General features: G+C 39.2%; 1 protein-coding gene across 1 annotated transcript in view; it reads right to left on the bottom strand.

The window, feature by feature from the left end:
- Positions 1 to 21,111, bottom strand: part of RGS22 (regulator of G protein signaling 22) — a gene marked incomplete at its 5' end in the record, with an annotated part of 62,301 nt that overhangs the window by 27,487 nt on the left and 13,703 nt on the right. The window contains 10 exons of the mRNA XM_082044311.1: positions 4,539 to 4,640; positions 6,211 to 6,336; positions 8,234 to 8,339; positions 8,863 to 8,984; positions 10,532 to 10,712; positions 11,611 to 11,772; positions 12,331 to 13,012; positions 15,904 to 16,075; positions 16,412 to 16,577; positions 18,354 to 18,439. Coding sequence (XP_081900437.1) covers positions 4,539 to 4,640; positions 6,211 to 6,336; positions 8,234 to 8,339; positions 8,863 to 8,984; positions 10,532 to 10,712; positions 11,611 to 11,772; positions 12,331 to 13,012; positions 15,904 to 16,075; positions 16,412 to 16,577; positions 18,354 to 18,439 — 1,905 coding nt within the window. The remainder of the gene's footprint in view (positions 1 to 4,538; positions 4,641 to 6,210; positions 6,337 to 8,233; positions 8,340 to 8,862; positions 8,985 to 10,531; positions 10,713 to 11,610; positions 11,773 to 12,330; positions 13,013 to 15,903; positions 16,076 to 16,411; positions 16,578 to 18,353; positions 18,440 to 21,111) is intronic.

Genomic DNA, 21,111 nt, shown 5'->3' with positions numbered 1-21,111 from the left:
TATTAGACTCTTTCCTTCAAACAGCAACAGTACCAGACTACATCCCCTTTATTTTCGACCTTAACAATCTGAAACAGATCCTTGAGACTCTCCTGATATCAAGTCACTGAGGAATACAGGGCTGCAATGGCTGACATCCATCCCCCAGTTAGAATTTGCTACAATTACTGTATCTACTCTCTATGCAGGATTCCACCCCCTTTCTACATAGATTTAATCACTGAAAACACAGATGGTTTGTGGCTATTGTGTCCCATATTATGAGTGCAATAAAGACCCCCAGGTACAAGGGTAAGGTCAAAGAATGAGGACGTCCACAGGAAGAGTCCTAGGTGAAGAACAAGACTACATTTATCCTAAATTATTCCCTTATCAGCAAATCCCCAAATATATTTAAATTTAGCAGAGACAGCATTAATTAGATTCATGGTGATTTCAGAATTTGGAAGTTATTTTGAAGAACCCTAACACTAGTAAAGTTTCCGTTACATCATGTTCTGATCTGATCCAAAACATTTAATATATAAAACAGCCAAATTAGAAGGGACCAGTCCAATGATATAAAGATGTGGTATCTTTAAAAATAGACTTTTTAAAGAGGGATTAACCATTTTATTCATCATTGCTCTACCCGTTATGACTCATAAAACCATACACAAAGGATCTGTAAATTGGTGAAAAGGGTCCAAAATAAGTCCTCAATATTTTAACACACATTTAACCCAGTTCCTTAAAGGACCGGTCATTTCTAGTAGAGTTTTAAGAATAAAAGCAAAACAAATACTCCACAACTTTCTTGGGTGGAACTATTCTTTCTCCTATGATTTTGTAGGAAATGGGTTAACCAGAGGATATACGCAGCTCTTCTTTAGAGCTGACAAAAAGTATCAGCCTACAGAATCAGCAACTGCCCAGACTAAGGAAGCTTTGGCCAAAAACTGTTGACAATCTGCACACATAAACTCTGTCATAATATATTGCCATATCAGCGACGGCCTTTGCAAGCTGCTCTACCTGTACAACTGCACCCAGTCCTGTATAATTTCACATGCGAAACTAGAACATTATAAAGACAGACTAGTTTTTTTTTTCAGAAATAATAGTCAGGCCTAGTAATACACGTGAAGCAGAAATGTAAAGGTGGTTAAGCTAGCTACAGGAGTGCACTTTTCCAAACTCAGAGGACCAGACCCTCAGTGCTGTAATCAGGATGGCCTCTTTTTGAAGGGTGCAGATCTACAGTGTCTGAGGATTGGGCATGATGCCATTTTTTTTGCTTAAATACTTGTAAGAATCCATTGCTGTGGGATTTGACCCACCAACTAAAAAGACAGCATCACAAAGTGACAAACAAGGAGGAGCTTTCATCCCAGTGTCCTTTGATGAGGGTTCAGGCTGATCTGGAGATCTGCACCAAGTTGAATGCAAGGATTGCAAGAAAACCAACTACAAATAGTTCTAGGCATGCCAAAAAAGAGGAAAAGTGTCTGTGTTCACAGCCTTCAACACTGAGCAATGAATTCAGAAAGATATAGGAAGAAATACATTGTGTCCTTTAAAAAAGGAAAATTCATAGCCTTTTTTGACTCCCACGTCATGGAAGTCTTGTGGTATTCTGATTCTCAGTAGAATAATGAAATTGTTGTATTGGCCAATCTCCTAAAGGATAGACAGGAAAAACTTACATTAAATGAACTTAAAGATTACAAAATTAATACAAAAATCTTAAGCATGTGACATCAAGTGTGCATCATACTTCATTTATTCGATGTTTTGTTTCTTTTGTAAAACACAAAGAATTTTCCTACCTGCCAGCTATATGTTTTCCTATACATGTATCAGAGTAAGTGATGGATTGAACCCAAAACACTATCTGGAAGTTTGGTCAGAGTTTGCATCTTGAAATTACTTATAATGGCACAAGTCTGATGCTATGAAATGCTTAGGAAATTCAGTTTTAGACTTTGGCCACATTTATGATTTTCCAAATCAGGGATTGTTAAGGTCTTGGGTTTTGGTGTGAGTTCATCCCCAGATAAGAAGTCTTTGGTGAGCAATCTCAGAATGACTAGAGTGAAGCAAGAAACACTAAAAAGGTTTAAGTCCAAGTGGTTTGTATTGCTGCCCAAAAACTCTGATCTAAATGAGGGGCTTGTGCAGCTGCTTGACAGAATCATATGACAGAAGAACACAATGCACTGGCCAGTCTTAAACGGAAAGGCTAAACTGCCTTAACCCCCATCATCACTTTCCACAAACATAAATCTTGTGCCTGACCCTGAAAGTTTGCAGTAATGATAACTCCGTTATCTAAATTGATTCTAGTGTTAAAATATTGACTGCATTAAATTTTCTAACTCTAAATAACTGGTTTTTAATAAAAACGTACAGTACGTGTTTCTTTGTTGCTTTTCTTTCATGATTTATTTTACACTCCTGTACATATGTTTGTAGCAGATAACCATATATGTTCCTAGATAATTACTAGTACTCATCATTTTTCTTATCCATCAGATTTCATTCTCACTGTAGTTTCTCTCCCTGGATGAATGAATATACACCTTGGAATGCATTTCCTTTCTCTGTCATAAAGCTGAGATAAAAATGCCTAATAAATGAAACAAGGAGTAGCAGACACATAGCAATCCAGGTTTGCTCTTGTTTCTAATAGGATGCAGGCAGAACACATACAGAATACTCTGGATGTCTCAATAGTAAAATATATATGACGATGTGTTATTCGAATCTGGTCCACCTTCTCTTAGGAGTATTTGGAATTACTGTCTTATTGTGCCAAAGGCGAGCGCAGAATCTGGGAAGGCATCTCTTCCATAAGCAGATCCTGTAGACTGGATGCAGCTTGACTCTTTACCGTGTTCCAATGAAAACAAGAATAATTTTTGTGCAGCCTTAAAAGGCAAGCTTGAGAATGATACCAAATGTTGCAGCACATGTGTTGATTTGTTATGTTACGTTTCAGCTGTTAGTTATGCTAATGGAACAGTTTCACATACTTCGTTTTGATGTATTTACTTTAATGGCTATGTGTATGTAGCTCTCTGCAATTGCCTGGTAACACTGATTGTGCGATGTTCTGCTGTCACCACCAGGCGAGCACTGGAAATAAGTTAAAAAGACCAAGGCCTTAATTTTCAGCCACGCAACCACTGCAGAAACAGTGTAAGCTGGTGTGAAATGAAACCAAATCGAAAACTGTCGTTTACTATAACCTAAGATATGGCTTGCAACAAAAGATACAGGAAAATGAAGACAGAGTAAAGACATGGTTAACTTGCATACCTGTTGTGAACGGGGTCTCTCGCCCCACACAGGCCTGGGCAGACAGTGGGTTTTAGGAATACAGTCCCTTGCCCTCAGCCTCAGGCCATAAGTAGAGCTGGGGCGGCAAACAACCAGCTAGGGTAGCAGTTAGAGTTAGCCAGTGTGTGACAGGAGAAAGGGAGGAATCCATGCCTCAGTCTCTGCTTGGAGTTTGTGTACAAATAACACTGATTCAGGTGAGAATTTTGGGCAAATATGCAAAATTCTGTCATTTGCCCCAGTAAAGCCTCCAAGTAGGAAAAGAAGACAGATTCCAGGAAGTCCAGATGCTCAGTAACATAAGCCAGACAAAGAGATTATTATCCACTGCTCTCTACAGATATTTGTTCCAATGACATGTGAAGTAGCTTTGCTCTATTACAGCATATATTGAAATATGCAGATAGCATATACTCCTACACAAGGTTTACAGAGGAAAAACAGACCAAAGTTTCACAAAGTGTTTTTAAAAGTTGCCTGGAGTTCTTCTAATGATATCACGCTGCTGCAGCCTCCTTCCCTGGCAGTAAAGGACTCTTCCACAGTCGGTGACAGCTATCAGCACCCATGTGGTGAACCAGTTCACTTCTGTTTTATTCCCTAAATTAAAGTGCATGCTCAATTAAGAATGCTTGTTTATAGGAAATTTCAGTTCTGCTTGACAGTAAATGAGGGTCTAAAGATCAAATGCGAGGGATGATGACTGCGAAAAAAGCGTAATGATGCCCTGACAAACAGAAAAAGAAAAAAAGGACTGACAACGGCTAGACCCATTTTCATGACTAAGGTCATGATCTGAGGTTTGGACTGTGAGATCTGCAATTCTAACACACATAGGAGATGGAAGAAAAGATACCACACAATTTGATGGTTTAGAAAAATATCTCTGGTGTTAACACTAAGCAGACAGTTTCCAAATAAGACACAGAAGAGCAAAGGGGAGATTAGGTAAACCGAGTATAGTAGATAAAACTGGGAACAGGCAGCAGAGCCTAGAAATCAAACTATGCATGTTTAACATTTAAATCAAGAAATCCCATGGAAACAATGCAAAGAGCATCTTTTGTTGTCCACAACCCATATTTACTTTCGTGTGATTTGTCAAGATTTGGAAACTTTTCTATCTTCTTTTCACAGTCTTTACACTGCACAAATGTACTTTTGAAGGCAATGAACAAATGTATTTGTGAAGGGAAAATACATTATTTACAACTTACTTGAGCCTGCTCACATATTTTAAAAGGATGAAGAGTTTCTTGGTAGAAAAGCTGATGATAAGCCTGTAGGTCAAACCAAAAGTACGCGCTGTTCTTCCACAACTAGAAACAAAAAATATTGTAAGTTGTTGCTACCCAAATATCACAGCTTTATAAAAGGTTCAGTTTCCAAAGCAAGTAATTATTTAGCTCCTTGGGGTCATCCTAAATCAAGCTCAATTTAAGATGGATTTAATTTTCTGTTGCGTACTGGCAGAAGGACAACATATTTAATGGCATCGTTACTGCGATACTATATCTTTTATTGTATCCTTTATGCATAATTGGCAATTAAAATTGTTAACACTGTAGTTAACATTTGAAGAGTAACCACATTTCAGTGGCATAAAGCCAGCACTAAAGAAGAAATGTTGATAATGGTCATGCAGAATTTGTGCCATCATGAAATAGCATTTTGCAGCAATAACCAAAACAGTTAAATATTGTGTACTTGACATATGTTACTGGGACTACCATTACATTTTTATTACATGCATTTCTGAGGCACCAAGTCTTGGCTTCATTTCATAAATTCAAACAAACATCAAAAGGTCTTTCAGAAGAAGGAGTCTACATCTTTCCTCAAGTCCTCTGTTTTAGTCATGTGCTTATGGGATATGGATCTTAAAAATACCCTGAAACCTCCATCACTGGACAATAAAGAAACTGTTCCATAAAGATAGGGGGAGGGAACTTTGCTCCACAAACTGTAGTCTGCCAGACCTGGCATATAGTGAAATAGGCTCCACAGACAAAACCTTAAGGAAATTATTTTCAAAGGAATCTGGCACCTGCAAAGACTAGAAGACATGTGGATGGGGGCCTATCTCCAAGGAAAAACTAAGTTACTTTTATTTATATTTCTATCTATACACATTGAACATTTTTAGCTGAAGGTATTCAGCTTTGGAAACATTGGCTCCTGCTTTCTGGTAGCCAAAGGCATTTTTAGCTACTGCTGCTGGATTCTGGGTTGTGCCAGCGATGAAACAGATGTCCATCTTGATTGCATTCAAATCTCCCCTAAAGACTCAATTTTTCTGCAAAGCCACTAAACAGTGACTCAGATTCATAAGTTGTTCCAACCAATTCTCAATTTACACCCAGCAATGAATGATGGATCTGCTGACTGCAAAGAAGAAATAGTGTTACGTTTCTCAGAAATCCAAGAAGCTTCATGGAAGCAGAAGAACATTTTTAAAACATTGGAGATTTTGGACATCACTAATGTAACAAGTAAGAAGGAGGCAGATTATCATGAGTAATAACATAGCAGATTTTCCATCTTTTTAAAAAATGTTTTTGTGGGTTAAGACCTCATTTTTACTGCCAAGTTAAAGGCTAGTTTTTAAAAATTATTAGTTGTGGGGTTTTTTGTATCCCTGATGGTACAATCAGATTTTCAATAGGTTTGGGAGAGTTAGGATCTGACAGCTTGGTTAAGACCTGTCATTAGTTTGAATATACACATGAACAGTTTATTGTTGTTGAGGGATTGGAGTCTCACAAGTAATAATTCATCCAGTCATCAATCTTTCTTTCTCCATTTTTTTTTTCAGTCTGGCTGCCCTCTATAACTTGGCATTCAGTCAATTGTGGACAAAATTATCACAGGGTAGGAAAATGTTCATACCTTATTCCCCGACTTCTCACAGAAACGTGTGAAGTAGTAGCCTGCTCTGTTCTCCAAATAGAGAGACTGCAGCATGCTTTCCATTCTTGAACCCCCTAAGACGACACTGCCAGCAGCTCTTTTCCCCTAGATAAATGAAATCTAATTATACAGCAAGAAGTAACAGGTTTTCATTATTTTCAAATGTCAGTACATTGCAATGGAAGGCCATGCAATGTGTTCAATTAGTATCTTCATCCCCAGAAACCAGACTCCATTTTCTACTACATATGCAACTGATCATAGCTCTCCACACCGTTTTCCTACTAAATATTCACATCCAATGGACTAAGTCTCAATACTGAAGGCATACAGGTAGCAAAATGACCATAGCATCCCTTAGGTGGTTCCTCAATACTTGAAACAGGAAAAGAAGCCTGGCCCTAATTCTGTCATTCACTCTTTAGCTCCAAATCTGGGGAATTCTAATGATACTAAACTGTATCACTTAGCTGTCAAAAGTTGTCTCAGCTCGGGCTACTGTGTTTTGAACCAACAGAAGTTAACAGGTGGTTATTAGGTCAAACCTCAAACCTCAAAATTATTAACTATCATGGAACAGAAGATGTGTCTTCTGGGGTTACATCACTGACATCAGCATCAAAATCATGAGCATTTTAGGGGAGACGAAATCCATACTCTTTACTGTGGCTATCTCCTGGAGCATTTGAGGAAGAATACTTCCATTTTGACAATGCTCACAGAGAGACCACAGTAGAGTACAAACTAGTAAATTAGCTTCTGGTGATTACAAGGAGAAACTCTGACTGACTTGATGTCTCTGATAGCAGAAGTGGGAACAGATGAGTGTGGTAGTTGACACTAGCTTCTTTCCAACCAGTAACAGGGATGGAGAAGGGCGGGAGGAAGCCAGACTTTGGAAGCTGAGCAGGAAGATCCTGCTCCCCAGTATGAAGTTAAACTATAGATCCCTGCATTCCCCTTTGCTTCATATTTGTGATCGCAAATTGTAGAGTCCCAACTGTAGGTTCCACTCTAGCTCTGTAATTGTAAAAGGGTAGTATTTTCCTCCCTGTGACAGAGGGAAACTCTGCATGATGAAGGTATATAAACGCTAGTAATTCATGGTGTGAATATTTCTTTAATAAAAGTTTCTAACTGCAAATATCCCCTAATTGCAAAGATTAGCCTTTTCGTCTGTCAGAATTTAAAAAATAATTAAAATTATTGTAGTGAAGTAATAAATAAAAGTATGATTTTGATGTGAAAAACAATCAATCGTGCTCAAGCAATCAGCAAACTCCGTGCATATGGAAATAGGCCCACATTTCATAATATGTTGGGGGCTTTTTCAGTTGCAAGGCCAGGGGTATCAACACCTCCATGAAACAGCAGGCTGTTTTGAGACCATTCCACAAACGTGAAAAGTTTCTGATATATTTTAAATTGCCAAATCTTGACATCCCATATGTTTGATTTGTCAGCATTTTAACAGTTATTGAGAAACGGCTCATCTGTGCAGCCCGTCCCTCCTGAGGTTTGCTGGATTGAGGCCCTGCTTAACAGGCAATAATTCATCAAAGAAAAGAATGAAGTGCACAAGAAATAAAGAGGAATTGTACAAGTGAAGCATTTTCCTTTTATGAATTTTACTATTGTAATGACTTTCTAGGGCAGATTCAGTTTTCGCTGTAAGTCTGGTATACTTTCCTAGGCAACAATTCCACCAAAGCGTTTATCCAGTGAGTTTCCATAATAGCCTACTGAACACATGGTCACCATGGAGAAGATCAACACTTTCTAGTGAAAATAAACCTCTGTATGTGACATGATTTCCTATCAAATAGGTGACAGATACCACACAGAAAATGCTGACACTCTAATTATACCTCTGCATGCAGCATTGACATTCACATAATCAAACCAGTTTCTCCTCATCATAGACTACTTCCCCTTTAATCTTATTAAATGAAGTGTTTCAATCCATGATTCAAGATGACTAAAACCTTCAAGCACTGCTTACCGGGAGCAGCTCAGCATAGGTGTACCTTCTATAAAGCTGGTATCTTGAGTCTTCACTGTCATCCAAAGCTAACCAATGAATCGTGTCTCTGCTCGCTGACTTTGGCCTGGATCCACAAACAAACAAAACTTTAAATACCTATTTAAGGAAAAAAACTAGGACTGCTTCTAAAATAAACAACTAAGAAGGGGCATGAGAGAAGTAGGAATGACATAGTGAGCAGTAGAGGGAAAAGTACCTGGAGTTCTAATCTATAATAAATGTAAAAAATGTAGAGGAATACTTTTTCATGTGGCCCCATGGAAATCATTTGTGCAGCCTATCTTTGAGGGCAAGTGGTTGAGACAGGTTAAAAGAATAGAAATGTATGTAGAGAATATCAAAGATTATACAAGAGGGGGTAAACCACCTCTATTTGGAGAAATAAATTCTTTTGTGTTGTGGCACAAACGAATGAGAAACTAATCAGCCAGGGAGGAATTCTCCATGTGCGCAGTCCCATAACTGTGCTTCACTAAGCAGAATATTGAAGAAAAGTATTCATGAAAACAGTAGACTCTAAAACCCTCTCATAAATATTGAAGGTATATTGGTGTGCAGCAAGATGTACAAGGGATTTCCATACTTACCACTTCCTACTGGTAGGAAGGGGGCTCCGACTTGATGGCAGGGTAGGTGATAATGGTTTATTCAAAAAGAAATCTGGTGTAGCTGGTTTTGATAAAGTTGTTGGTGAGCTTGTTCTACTTCTCTAAAAGATGTAACAAAAATAAGGCAATTCTGATTACATTTCCACCTTTGTGTTTTCTTAACATGTTCTTATTAACTGCTTAAATACATTCAGGGGTTTTCAGGACCATTTTGCCTTGTCAGTCACAATAGGTAAAACTGCAAATTGCAAAAGGCTTTTCTGAATATCTTGCAAGATCTTTCAGCACACTGTAATAACCACTATACCTAAAAAAATTACATTTTTTACAAGTAGAAATACCATACATGCACTTTGTATAGAATTACAAAGGATGTCAGGTGAAGAGCATGTGACACACCATCACTAACTTATTTTGAACAAAATCATGCTATGACTTTTTGGAGATGCCAGTTGCATTCAGTGTGTCCTCAGAAATTCACCCAGATTGCTGCTCTTCCTAAGCTCTTGGAAGCACAGTGGAGCTGGAAGTTTCAGAAGTCCAGACTTCTCACAGAAAAAAAAAAAAAAAAAAAAAAAAAAAAAAGCAGCAAGAAATGGTCTGTCAGATGATTCTGTGAGGTTCATGGGTGCCAGGTCATAGTTTTCTTCAAGTACTGAACTCAACAGGGGCTGGAAGACCTGCAGAGTTAGGATCCTGTCAGCCTGACCTACAGCTAGTTCTGGGTCACTAGCACACCTTGTGAAGCCAGAACTGGTCTCTGTAAGAGGCAGCTGCTTCTGGCTCCCATTCCCGCTGTGGCCAGCAGGAATCTGGCTCCTGAACCCAGCTTCTTCTGAACAGGAAATCTGTTCCACTGTTCTTCCTCCATTATCTCCATGAATTAGCTTTTTAAAAAATATAATTGTAGTCTAAAACTATCCAACTCAAAGTAAGAGAGATGTGTGTGAACAGATCTGTGACATAGCCCATCCGGTTCTTAATACTGGAACCAGTTTCAATTCACATTCTCCAAGTACCTTCTGTCCTGAGGCTTAACACCATATTGTTGAAAACCTGCGGCTTTCATTGCAGTCACCTCTCAAATTCAGGCTTTCAAGGAAGAAGAGTCAAAACTGAGCTGGCCACCTGCAAGCTACACGCTGTGAAAAGGACAGATCTGTTTTGTGGGGCTCACGGCCCTCAGTAGAAAGAAAAATGATGTGTAGCTGATTAAAGGACTGTGGTGATAGAAAATGAGCAGGATTCTGCCCTTTACCAACATGAGGGGTAGGTTCAGGGTAACTGCAGTGAAATTGTAAGAATTACTCTAGATTAAGATATGGCTGGTTGAAGGGCAGAATCTGTGCTGCTAGAGCCTTAATCTTGCAGTTCTGAGACTTTTGAGCTAAAATATCGATCCAGAAGACTTACAAAATAGCAAGGATGTTAACTGAGAAAATAGTGTGATTCAACTTATATCAACTTCTTACATAAAGTATAGTAAAATTTTGTTGCTTTTTTATCTATAACCATCTGCAACAGACAATCTTGCTAAAGCTTGACTTCCAAACAACCAAGTACCATATTCCTGTCCCATTGAATTAGAGTTTTATAATTGTTTTTGATGAGACAAGGCTTTGTTTTTCAATATTGTGATCCTACCTACCTGAGGAAAGGAAGGTGGTATCCTAGGTATGCAAGACTTAGGTGTCAATGGTAGCAATGATACCATTTGTGGAAAAGGATCAATATCAACCCTTGGTCTCTCATGGCATTTGTGCCAGAGCTTCAGTTTTGCACTGGCAGTTTCTATTGCTGTTGAATGAGTGACACAAAATCTGGGACCCCTAGGAAGAAAAAAGCTAATAAGTAAAACTTTCCCAAAACATGAAATACTGGGCTATTTGGCTTCCTTTTATATTTTTCCCCCATGATGTTTACTTTATCAAGATATGGTGCTATATACGCCTAGAATTCCAAATCAGCACTCTTCTAAATCTAAAACTAAGCTACACATAAATAAACTTGGGTTGCAAATTCTGCACCATTACATAGTTGCCTTTGAATATGAAGTGGGATATGCCCCATCCATACTACAGCAAAGAATGGGAAAGGATTGTAGGTCACAGGACACAGACCATAACTTTCATGTGGCTCCAAAGCAAAGTTCGCAATTGCAGGTATCTGTTTATGCCTGCAATTTGTTAATTCCCCTTGGGAAGTAGAGACCTTCAAAAATTTAGCTTGTGTTCTGGAAACAGGTTAGAATGTGTATCCTCACTTAAGTTGTCAATATGTAAAAGGCATTTTGTTTGACAGACATTGAACAGTAAAGTCTCAGGGTCAGATTCCACATAGATGTATACACAGAGCATCCTCAGAAACTTGAGAAGGGCAATATGGGTAATAGGTTAGGACAGAATTAACCTTCTAGGCCTGGAGGGATTTCTCTCCCCTGCAGCCTAAAGTTTAGTTGAATGGTATCCAAGGCAACCTTACACAAAATAGCTCAGATGCTCTGGCAGTAAAATAACAAGGGCTCAGTAAGGCAGGTCTACCTGGCTTCTCAGCAGATTGCAGTGTAGTTTAGGCTGAACTGAAAATTCAGATGCAATATCTGCTAGTATTTGTGATGACCTTTCTTCCCATAATTGCAATGGGATAAGTGAGGTGAAGTACATCTAATGGGCTTGTCAAAGAAAAGGGAACTTTGTTAACCGATAGTCTTAGTTCATTTTTTCATACCAGTAAAGAAGTAGAGGTTTCACTACTTCAGGCTGAATCCGTCTTAAATGCCTTATATTCCACTGATCACCATGCAGCAGATCAAGTCTGAGTAACACTTCCGAACTGAGGAAATAGTCTCCACTGCTCAGCAGATAGAGTTTTTTCATCTTACTGAGTTGCCTTGAGTCAACAAAGATAGTCACATAAGCATGTACCAGATGCTATGCAGAACCAAGTACAGGTCATCCTACTGGTTAAATTGCTGTCATACAACGTGTTTTTAATTGCAAGTGGCAGAAGCCAAAACAATTCTTCTGCAAATTAGAGACAGGTTGTGTATAAGACAAAATGTACTGTGCCTTAGAACAGGCAATCTGAATCCAGCAGAGCCTTTCACTAAAGCAGTTTGTCATGCTCAATGCCCTACTTGCAAATTTAAGTTCTTTTATTCTATTTTCTTTTTGTTGCCATCTGTTTTCCAAATCTCTTTCTAACAAAGCCTTAGTACTACAGCAAGTCTGACTTCATGTAAGTTTTGCAAACATGACTGCAAAAAGAGTTTCATCAGCTTCAGCAGAGTCATTCCTGACATATGTTGTCAGGACACTCATGATTACAGTAATTGTGCCTGTTCTCTTCAAACATTAGAATTTATTCAGAAATCCCAAAACCTGCGTTGACCTAGCTGGGTTACAAGTGTTAAAACAATGGGAATAAGTGTTAAACAATGGGAAGTACCTTTGCTGCCTTGTAGTGTTCTTGAGAGCTTTTAGTCTTTCAATATCCATCCAGAGCCACCAGTATCTCTCCCCAAGTGTTCCTTTAACGAACTTCTTGAATCTTTCAAACTCATGCCTGTTGCCAGTGTCATAAGTCCTGTGACTAATACACCAGGCTGCCCTACTGTCTGCCCCATCACTTTCAGAGCTTGATCTTAAGCTTACTTCTTCAGTATCTCGTTCTCTTACATCTTCCTCGGAATCCAAGGCAGTCAATGGAGAAGAACTCTGAGAAAAGGGTGACTTTGCAGTACCATGAGCAAACTCATTATTTACTAACTCATGTATACACTCTTCAGGCTGTTTTTGGAAATCCACCTCACTCTTAGTGTCAGCAGCTGCCTGGCGGATCAGTTCTGAAATGGGTTCCTTTATTACAAATGGAGTATAAATCGGTATTAATTCTTCTGGTGTCTGAAAAGTTGCGCTTTCCTGTTCATTTTCTTCTTGTACTGCACTGTCCCATTTGGGGTCTAAATAAACTCTTAACTGAGTGTGGGAAGGAGTTTCAACAATGGACACAGAAGAACCCTCCTCAGCCTCTCTGGATCTCTCCCTGATAATGTCGGTTTTTGCTGATGCTGTCCTTGAAGAGGAAAGGAAACTCTGTTGGTGGCATTCCTTAGACAGGGAACCTGCTTCTGCATTAAATCGGAAAAGATCATTGAACACTGTTTTGATTCAGGACTCTTCTCTTGCATATCCACATATCCAAGTCAAAAAATGCAACATATTTATATTGTGCTGCTGCAGAACAATCACACCATGTCACGCTGCAAAGCAGGGAATAGCAAAGGTGCTTCTGCTGTTGCTATCTGGCTAGAAACTCAGCCCCATGACTCATTCTGGCTAGAAACTCATTCCCTATTGAATTCCAGAAGAGTAGAAGAGCTCAGGAACAACTCCCTCTGGAGCCAATTGCCTTGTTTACTCATCTGAGCATCCCAGCTCCTTAGCACTTGTTAAACCACCTTGTTGTGCTGCAAGGCCTTGGTTTCTTCCTGAGCATTTGGTGATAGTTTGATCAAAGTCACAGTATATAGCAGGACTGGCTTCTGTTTAGGCACGAGAAAGGTAGGTAAGCGATAACTCTTTGTCTGCTTACACTGGTTATTGTGAAAGACTAAACCATCGAACAGGCCTCTGTCAGCTAAGTAAAATGACAAAACAAATTATGATTATGTTAAGGGTTCTGGAAACATTTAACAATCCTGTAGTCCAGTCTGCCACCCAGAAATGGCTCCTTTCCATTTAGAGATGTTTCATAACTAACAAGTTCAGTACAGTGACCAGCCCTGCTTTTTGAGTTTTTTTTTAATCTACACTTGTCTGCTTAATTCCTTTTACCAGACTCCCCATCTTCCCATGTTATTAAGCATTCCCTGCCATCCTTCTCTGCTGAGAAAGAAACTTTCTGCTTTAGCTTGATCAAAAATCTTTTCTACTTCTGCCAGACTTTTAGCAAATTAAGTACTTCTGGGGCAGGTTAGCAAAGATGACCTTGACTATACACACAGCTTAGCTAGGTTGATGCTGTACAAATCAGCCCCGTAAAACTGAGCAGAACAACTACAGATATTGTGAGCTCTTCATATCAATCCAGTGTTTAAACTACAGAATAAGCTGAAACTCTGTATTTCCCTAAAGCTAAGATGTAGGCTTTCATGCCATCATATCACTAAGGCAAAAACATTTTCAGTGAGGAGACTGCTACAACCTGTGAGCTCGTGCAGTACATCAGACAGTGATAGAAAAGGGCTAAATCTCTCAGATCCACTAAATTCACTTTTGTAACGTATCAGCCTGTGTACCCCGCTATGGTGACATAGTCAATAAATGGCAATGGCAGTTAGACATTCCTTCCATTTTCCCCCCAAAATAAGCCACGTCTAACCAGTGCTGGCCACTGTCACAGACACGTGGATTAGGAACATGGCACAGAGATTCCCTGCTCTGCACTTACATAATTTTGTGTCAGTACCTATGGGACAAATATTAACAATAATGTAAAAATCATAGTGATTTAAAATATCTTTTCTTATTTCTAAACTATTTCAAATGTTTTCACTTACAAAATTATAGCTTCCTAATACAGTTTGGTGATATTTAAACATGAAGAATTATTTCATAGGACCTCAGCAAATTAGGAAGAGTGGTACACATCCTGAGTAAACAAAAGCCAAGTGGATCAGGGTTTTGCTCATAACATTAATTGATAACCCTGGTCCAACTGAAGCAGTAAGCAAGGAATTCAAACTGGATTGTCCAAGCAAATACCTTCAGTTATTGAACCCCTTCTAGTGGCAGGCTGGCTCTGAGAAATTTAGGGGATGTACTTTATTGCTTCTAGTGCCTGACCCCTACAACAGGTGAACACTGTGCCTAAAAAAAGCTTTCCAACGGAAAGAATGCTGGATTTCCCATGAACTAAGCATAAAGAAAAGTAATAATCACATGTAAAATGAAGGTCTATGTTATGAAATAAACTTTTCAGTGAGCAGATGTAGAACATCCATCAAGGCAAAACACTGTTGACAGCAGGACAACTGCAGCAGAGGATGACAGAGAGGCTTCCCATAGGCCAGTGCCCAGCCTGCTGCAGTACAGAGCTACGTTGCATTACAACCCTCTGCAAGAATGGTGCATTTCTGACCTCTCTGCTCAAAGCACTGCAAAAATTAGTGGTAGAGTCATGAGCTGCAGACAAGTGTGACTTAAACAGCTTCATTATTAATCCATACATCAGCAATGTATTTCCTGGGGTGATCCCCATTGGTCTGGGGAAGAAGACAAACTTCTGGAGTTACCATGCCTTCCAATTTTCCACTCAGCCATTGGACTCCAAGGTCCCAGCAGTACAAGTCTGAAAGTGGAATAGCTGCTTTTTCCTCTGAAAACAGGGGAGAGAGAAATTCTCACGTATGAGCTGAGACTTCTCTGTTCTTCTTGCTACTGCCTACAGAGCAGAAGCAAGGCTATGCAATCAGGTATGTCCATATGTGCATCTATATGTTCTCTGTACCTTTGAAACCTGCTGAACAATTTCAGTTAAATTTGACAGATAGACAAGAGGGTCACAAATGATCACGTTCTACAAGATTCATAAAAATTGGCAGCCAAAATGCCTCAAACTGCCCAACATAAATACCCTGAGAAGATGGCTGCAACACAAATCATACATTATCAAATACCCAAAGAATCCAGACAGGAAAGTCTTTCAAAACATATCAAATGGAGAAAAAACAAACAAACTAACCACCCACCACCTGTCAGCTGAAACTTACAGACATCTATGAGACAGAAATATGTAAGGAAAAAGGGTTCTACTATCACAAAATTACTTGGCTACTAGCTCGAATTTTCATTTAATGTTGTGGCTATGGAAAGAAACAAATCCCTGTCTGAAGCCTAACATACCATGTGATACTCAGAAGGCAGTAAGTGAAGTTAGCAGCAATTCCTTGGAATGCCTTTTCTTTCCACCTAGTTAGACTTGTGTTATAAATACTATGGCTGAGCCCCTGTTACTTACCCAGAAGGCTGTATTTCTCACTTAATGAATCGTCTCTTTCATGCTGCCCAGGCAAATACTGCATATCTTGAATTTCACTAGAAGCTACAGGATGCACAAATGAATCTGTAGTTTTCACAGATTCACTTCGTTTTGCTAATGTAAACCAATCCTTTGTCTGAGAAACTGTAGCCTAGGAAAAGAAATGTCATGGAATATTTCAAATTTCTCTATTGCTGCATTTCTAAGAGCAGAGGGCTTACTGTCTGAAGCCATTTGTGCAGTCTGTTCATATAGATTTCTGTAATTATAGTTCCCAGTGAATAGAGTAGCTGAGCATACTTGTAACACAGCTTCTGTTTAAGCTGTATTACAACCCATCAACTTTCTTCTATACTACAAAGAGCTTTGAAAATAAGGGATATTCAGCGAATCAGTTGTCCAATTAGGTTGCGACCTCACTAGAATAATTTAACCCTATGCATTCAGTCTAACTTGATGTTACACCCAGTAAACATGTTTATTTTACCTGTCCAAGAGACACGTGCAGCTTCTTCATAGTCAAAGAAGTGTCATCCTCCTCAGGAGGGGGAGAACTTGGCTTTTGCTTCCTTATCCAGGGATAGTAGTCACTATCTATAATGAAATTAATGCCAGTCTTGCTCCATTCTACCTGTGATATCAGTTTAGCAAGCCTGAAGTTAAATGTTGGGACAAGAAAAGATTTAATTTTAGCTTTTAATCAGAGAATCAGTTGATTTTTCCCCACAATAGGCAATAAAGAACATGATTCATATAAAAATAAATTGCTACAGAGAACTTCATGATCTGCTTTATTATTTCATCCTTCACCTGCTGTCATATATGTAAATGCCAGTATTGCCATTCCATAGTCCACCAGCTTAACAGAGGGTGGCCTACTTTGCTTTACTAGTAAAACTGATTTTATCAGGATGATTGTGCATGTTTCTACACAGTTCCTAAGCCCTGCCAAGAAGCCCTTGAAATTTTGATCACTAAACCAGAACTATTCTCCTGGATTGTGGAAGACCTGTATCACCACCAGGCACCACGTTTCCTGGTCGTGTCAGCAATTTTCCAGCAGCAATGCCACAGCAGTGATCATACTAGTTGAATTTTCTGCTGATAAAGAGACAGCTGATGCTACCATGTTCACCTGGCTGCTGTATGAGACTTCATAGTACTGAACGGCAATCCAGTGCTACCTTGTGTTAGTGTCAACCTTGTGATGTTCAGGAAAAGGCAGCCTTAGAACCACATGAGAATAACGAGGACGCTCTGGGTTAGGAACTGGAGCAGAACTTAGTTAAGTTAGAAAGCAGGACAAAACCAACCAAGGTGCATGAGAAGGAAAGATGAAGCCTATGCCTGAGCCTACAACCATCAGTGAATTCCCAGTTTTGTTTGTCCCCAGTACTTAAGGGGAAACAGGATTTCGTTCTAGGGTTGGGGTACCTTCATCTTTAAACACAAGTTTCCCTTTTAGCATCTCAGCCTATCTGGATCCTGATTCAGGAAGACAACTTAAACTGCTGATGTAAATGGAAATTAGGTACATGCTTAAAGTTTGTTTTACGTAATTCTCTTAAGTAAAACTCCTTGATCAAAGAAATACTTTGCTATAGCAGAAGATCAAAGTTAGTGTTTCATGAGCCCCAGATATGTGTAAAGCAGCTTGCTACTGAAGTTAAAATGGAACACTCTGTCATGGTTTCCTTGTTCTTTACAAAGTTTTCCATTTGAATGTAATCTTCAGAATACTGAAAGTTAAAAATATTTTGAAATCTTTAATGCAGAAGTCTATACCCCAGTAACTAGTCTGTCATTACAATGATCAAACATGACTTCTGTGAACCACTCTGCTAGGTTGCCTCTCCCTTCTGGACCCCTGAAACACACTACAGTCAGCATCTAGATACAATCTTAAGGGATGCAGAGGCAGATCCTCCCCAAAAGCACATTAAACCTCTTGAACATCTGCTGAAAGGACATCTGGAAAAATACAGCAAGTGTATAACAGTAAATCATCCAACTATGCCACGGCATCCCACAGAGAACCTTGCAAAAGGAAGTCCGACAGTGGGCCCAAAGGCACAAAACTAATAATTGAAATAAAAAGGACCGGCTGTTTTTTCCAAATAGAATTCACATATTCCTAACTTCCACTGACACAGCTTACATATTGATTAGAGAAATATGCATTGCTACCATGATATCTCTGTGGAACAGAGATTCAGAAATCAGTAAACCACAGTTTTACTCTCTTTGTAATGGTGTAATATAGTATGTAATTCATAGTCAAGGAAAATTACAGCATGATGTCACTGATTTTACTTTATGCATGTCTCTAAAATACTCAAACTAAACAAACAGGACTAGAGGCAGCAGAAAACAGATTAAGAATACTGTACACATTTAAAATTGAGATACAGCATAAAAGATTACAATACCTGTATTCAAAGTAACAGTCGCTTTCTAGAAATGCTGGAAGCCTTTCTTTCTTAATCCACTGAATTGCTTGTTCTCGATCAAGACACTATTAAAAAGAAATGCCAAAGATTTACAGTATGATTGACTTTCTCATTTTGTTTGCCATGTAACTGACTCCATCTCCTTCTACAGAAGCATTGTCTCAGGAAGACAAATATACAGTGAACACCTCCTTTGTTATCCAGTTTAGCCTTAATTGTGCTGGGACAATTGAGTTAATTTACTTTCCTATTAAGAGCTAAAAAGGTCTAAATCTGATTTCATCTATAAGAGTACTTTTTAAACAAATCACGGGTGCCTTTTCTTGGAAATAATGTGTGTATGAATCATGCTTTTACTGTACAATTCCAAACGCTAATTAGATGCTCCTAAATTTTCTGCAATAGGAAAATGCTAATTTTCCTGACTTTATCAGATTTTATAAGCAATCACTATTTCATTTTTCCTCAAGAATTTGAAGAATAAGGAACCCTTAAATTAAATTATACTCCCAGAATGGAAGAGCTGTGGGTATTAAAAACAAAATCAAACACATAAAAAGCCAATCAGTCATCACCTTTCCTGCTTTTACACTGGAGCATTCCACAACTGCACTGCACACAGTAACTCTCACAGTGGAAACCGAAGTGTGTTATGAATTGGGCCCATAACAGATTTTAGCTCAGGTGGTCTAAGCCTCGGTGCCTCATCAAAGCAGAAGCAAGGTGGCCCCAAAGAGTGGTTTGGGGGTGAAAGGGAGTGTTGGGCAGCGAGCTGCACAGAGCCAGCTCACCAAAAAACTATGCCTAGGGTCTCAGACAGGGAGCAAGCTGACTACTGGCAACACTGATCCACAGCTGTTTCCCTTAGAAATGACACACAGCACTCTTTTTTCCTGGTTTTTTTTTTTTAAGAGAGTACATTTTCCACTCTTAGGAGATGACCTGTTTTATTTATCTGAGGTGCATTTTTCCTTTCTGTGAAGGCAAGACTGATGATTTGGAATAATGCAGTAACTCCACTTGTCCATAAAAACAGGTGAAGTTTGGGCAAGGATGGATCCTACTTGCTATATCAAATAATCAGTTAATGCAATTACATTTTGAATTTTCTTTCCATGAGCTAATATTCCATTAGGGACAAGGGTTATTTCTGCCTCATATATATCTGTAGGGGATTAAAAATCCTGAATTACTCAGAAAGTGGGTGGGGTTTCATTTAGAGAGAAGAAAACATTTCAAAATATGGAAAGCTTATGTTGGCAGCGGCTCATACAATGTAATTTGTGGAGATGGAGACTAATTATTCCCAACTACACAGTATATGCCTCATTTTGGTAACTGACAAGCTTTTTTGGAATACAGAAAATTGTCTCTTTATTTTGGCATTTAGTATTTATGCATTTACTGACCCACAGCCCAGTTCTTTATCTGAGTGACTCACAACATGTTCGTGTCTGTACATGGCTGGTACACAAAATCTAATATACTATCCAAAGGGAAGAACCTCCACTCTTTCCTCTTCCCCAGAGAAAGATGCTACATTTAATCTGATGGGTTTTGTTACTTTGGTTAGCTTCCTTACCCCATCAGCCTCAGGCCTTGCTGGGACCCTATCCAGCAAAGCTTTTAGCACATGTTTAACTTCCCTGTGTCAGGAGGATGGAGCCAGGCTCTTCTTGGTGGCAACCAATGATAAGACAAGGGGCAATGGGTGCAAACTGGAACACAGGAGGTTCCACTTAAATTTGAGAAGAAACTTCTCAGTAAGGGTGACAGAACACTGGAACAGGCTGCCCAGGGAGATTGTGGAGTCTCCTTCTCTGGACACATTCAAAACCCACCTGGACACATTCCTGTGTAACATCATCCAGGTGTTTCTGCTCCAGCGGGGGGACTGGACTAGATGATCTTTCGAGGTCCCTCCCAATCCCTAACATTCTGTGATTCTGTGTGATTAAAGTTAAACACATACTTAAGTGCTCTGTTGAACTGCTCTTTCTCTGAAGTACGGTATGTTGGATGCCAGCTTGTTTCTTTCCATAGTTGTGATCAGTTCTACCCAACTTTGTGGGGTTTTTTTCATAATACATTTCATGTCAAGTTTTGACTGTTGATAAGAAGGTACTTACCTCCACATCAATAATTTGCAAGTGTGCATACACACATGCAGAGAACTTTAGCTTATCCGTAATTTTGTAACAGTCTGAGAGGGAAGTAAAATACAGATAAAAATAGCACTGAGTGTGTGTCTTGGGCCTACTAGTCATTTTCATTAGTTATGTGCCAGTGATGGCCACTCAAGGTGACTTTTTGTAGCAATGTAACATTCAAAGCAACTGTCAATCTCTCAGTCAGTGTGAAGAAAGCAGCTAAAGCAAAGAAGACAGCAGCACCTGATGCCTGAAAGATCAAATCCTATTTGATTTGAACAGAACTACTTGATGCAGTTGGACTGGGATGACTTCTGGTTCAGTCATAGTGTAGTACAAAGAATGAAGCTGACTTCTTTCACATTGTGTAGTTCCAGTAACCATTTTTGACATGTTGATTTTTAGGCCATTTTGTTCCAGCTCAGCCTTGAGATGTCAAGCTGACCTGGGTGAGGCATCTACATTACCTATCCAGTAAATGAGGAGTCAAAAATAAGAAGAAACACCACTCTTTCACCTAAAAAGAAGCAGCGTGCTGAGGCATAATGCTCCTCAAAAGGCCATAATGTTTCCCTTTGGAAAATGGC

The sequence above is a fragment of the Streptopelia decaocto genome (genome assembly GCF_964273445.1).
Source record: "Streptopelia decaocto genome assembly, chromosome: 2".
Classification (NCBI taxonomy): Eukaryota; Metazoa; Chordata; class Aves; order Columbiformes; family Columbidae; genus Streptopelia; species Streptopelia decaocto.
This window is presented reverse-complemented; position numbering and strand designations above follow the sequence as displayed.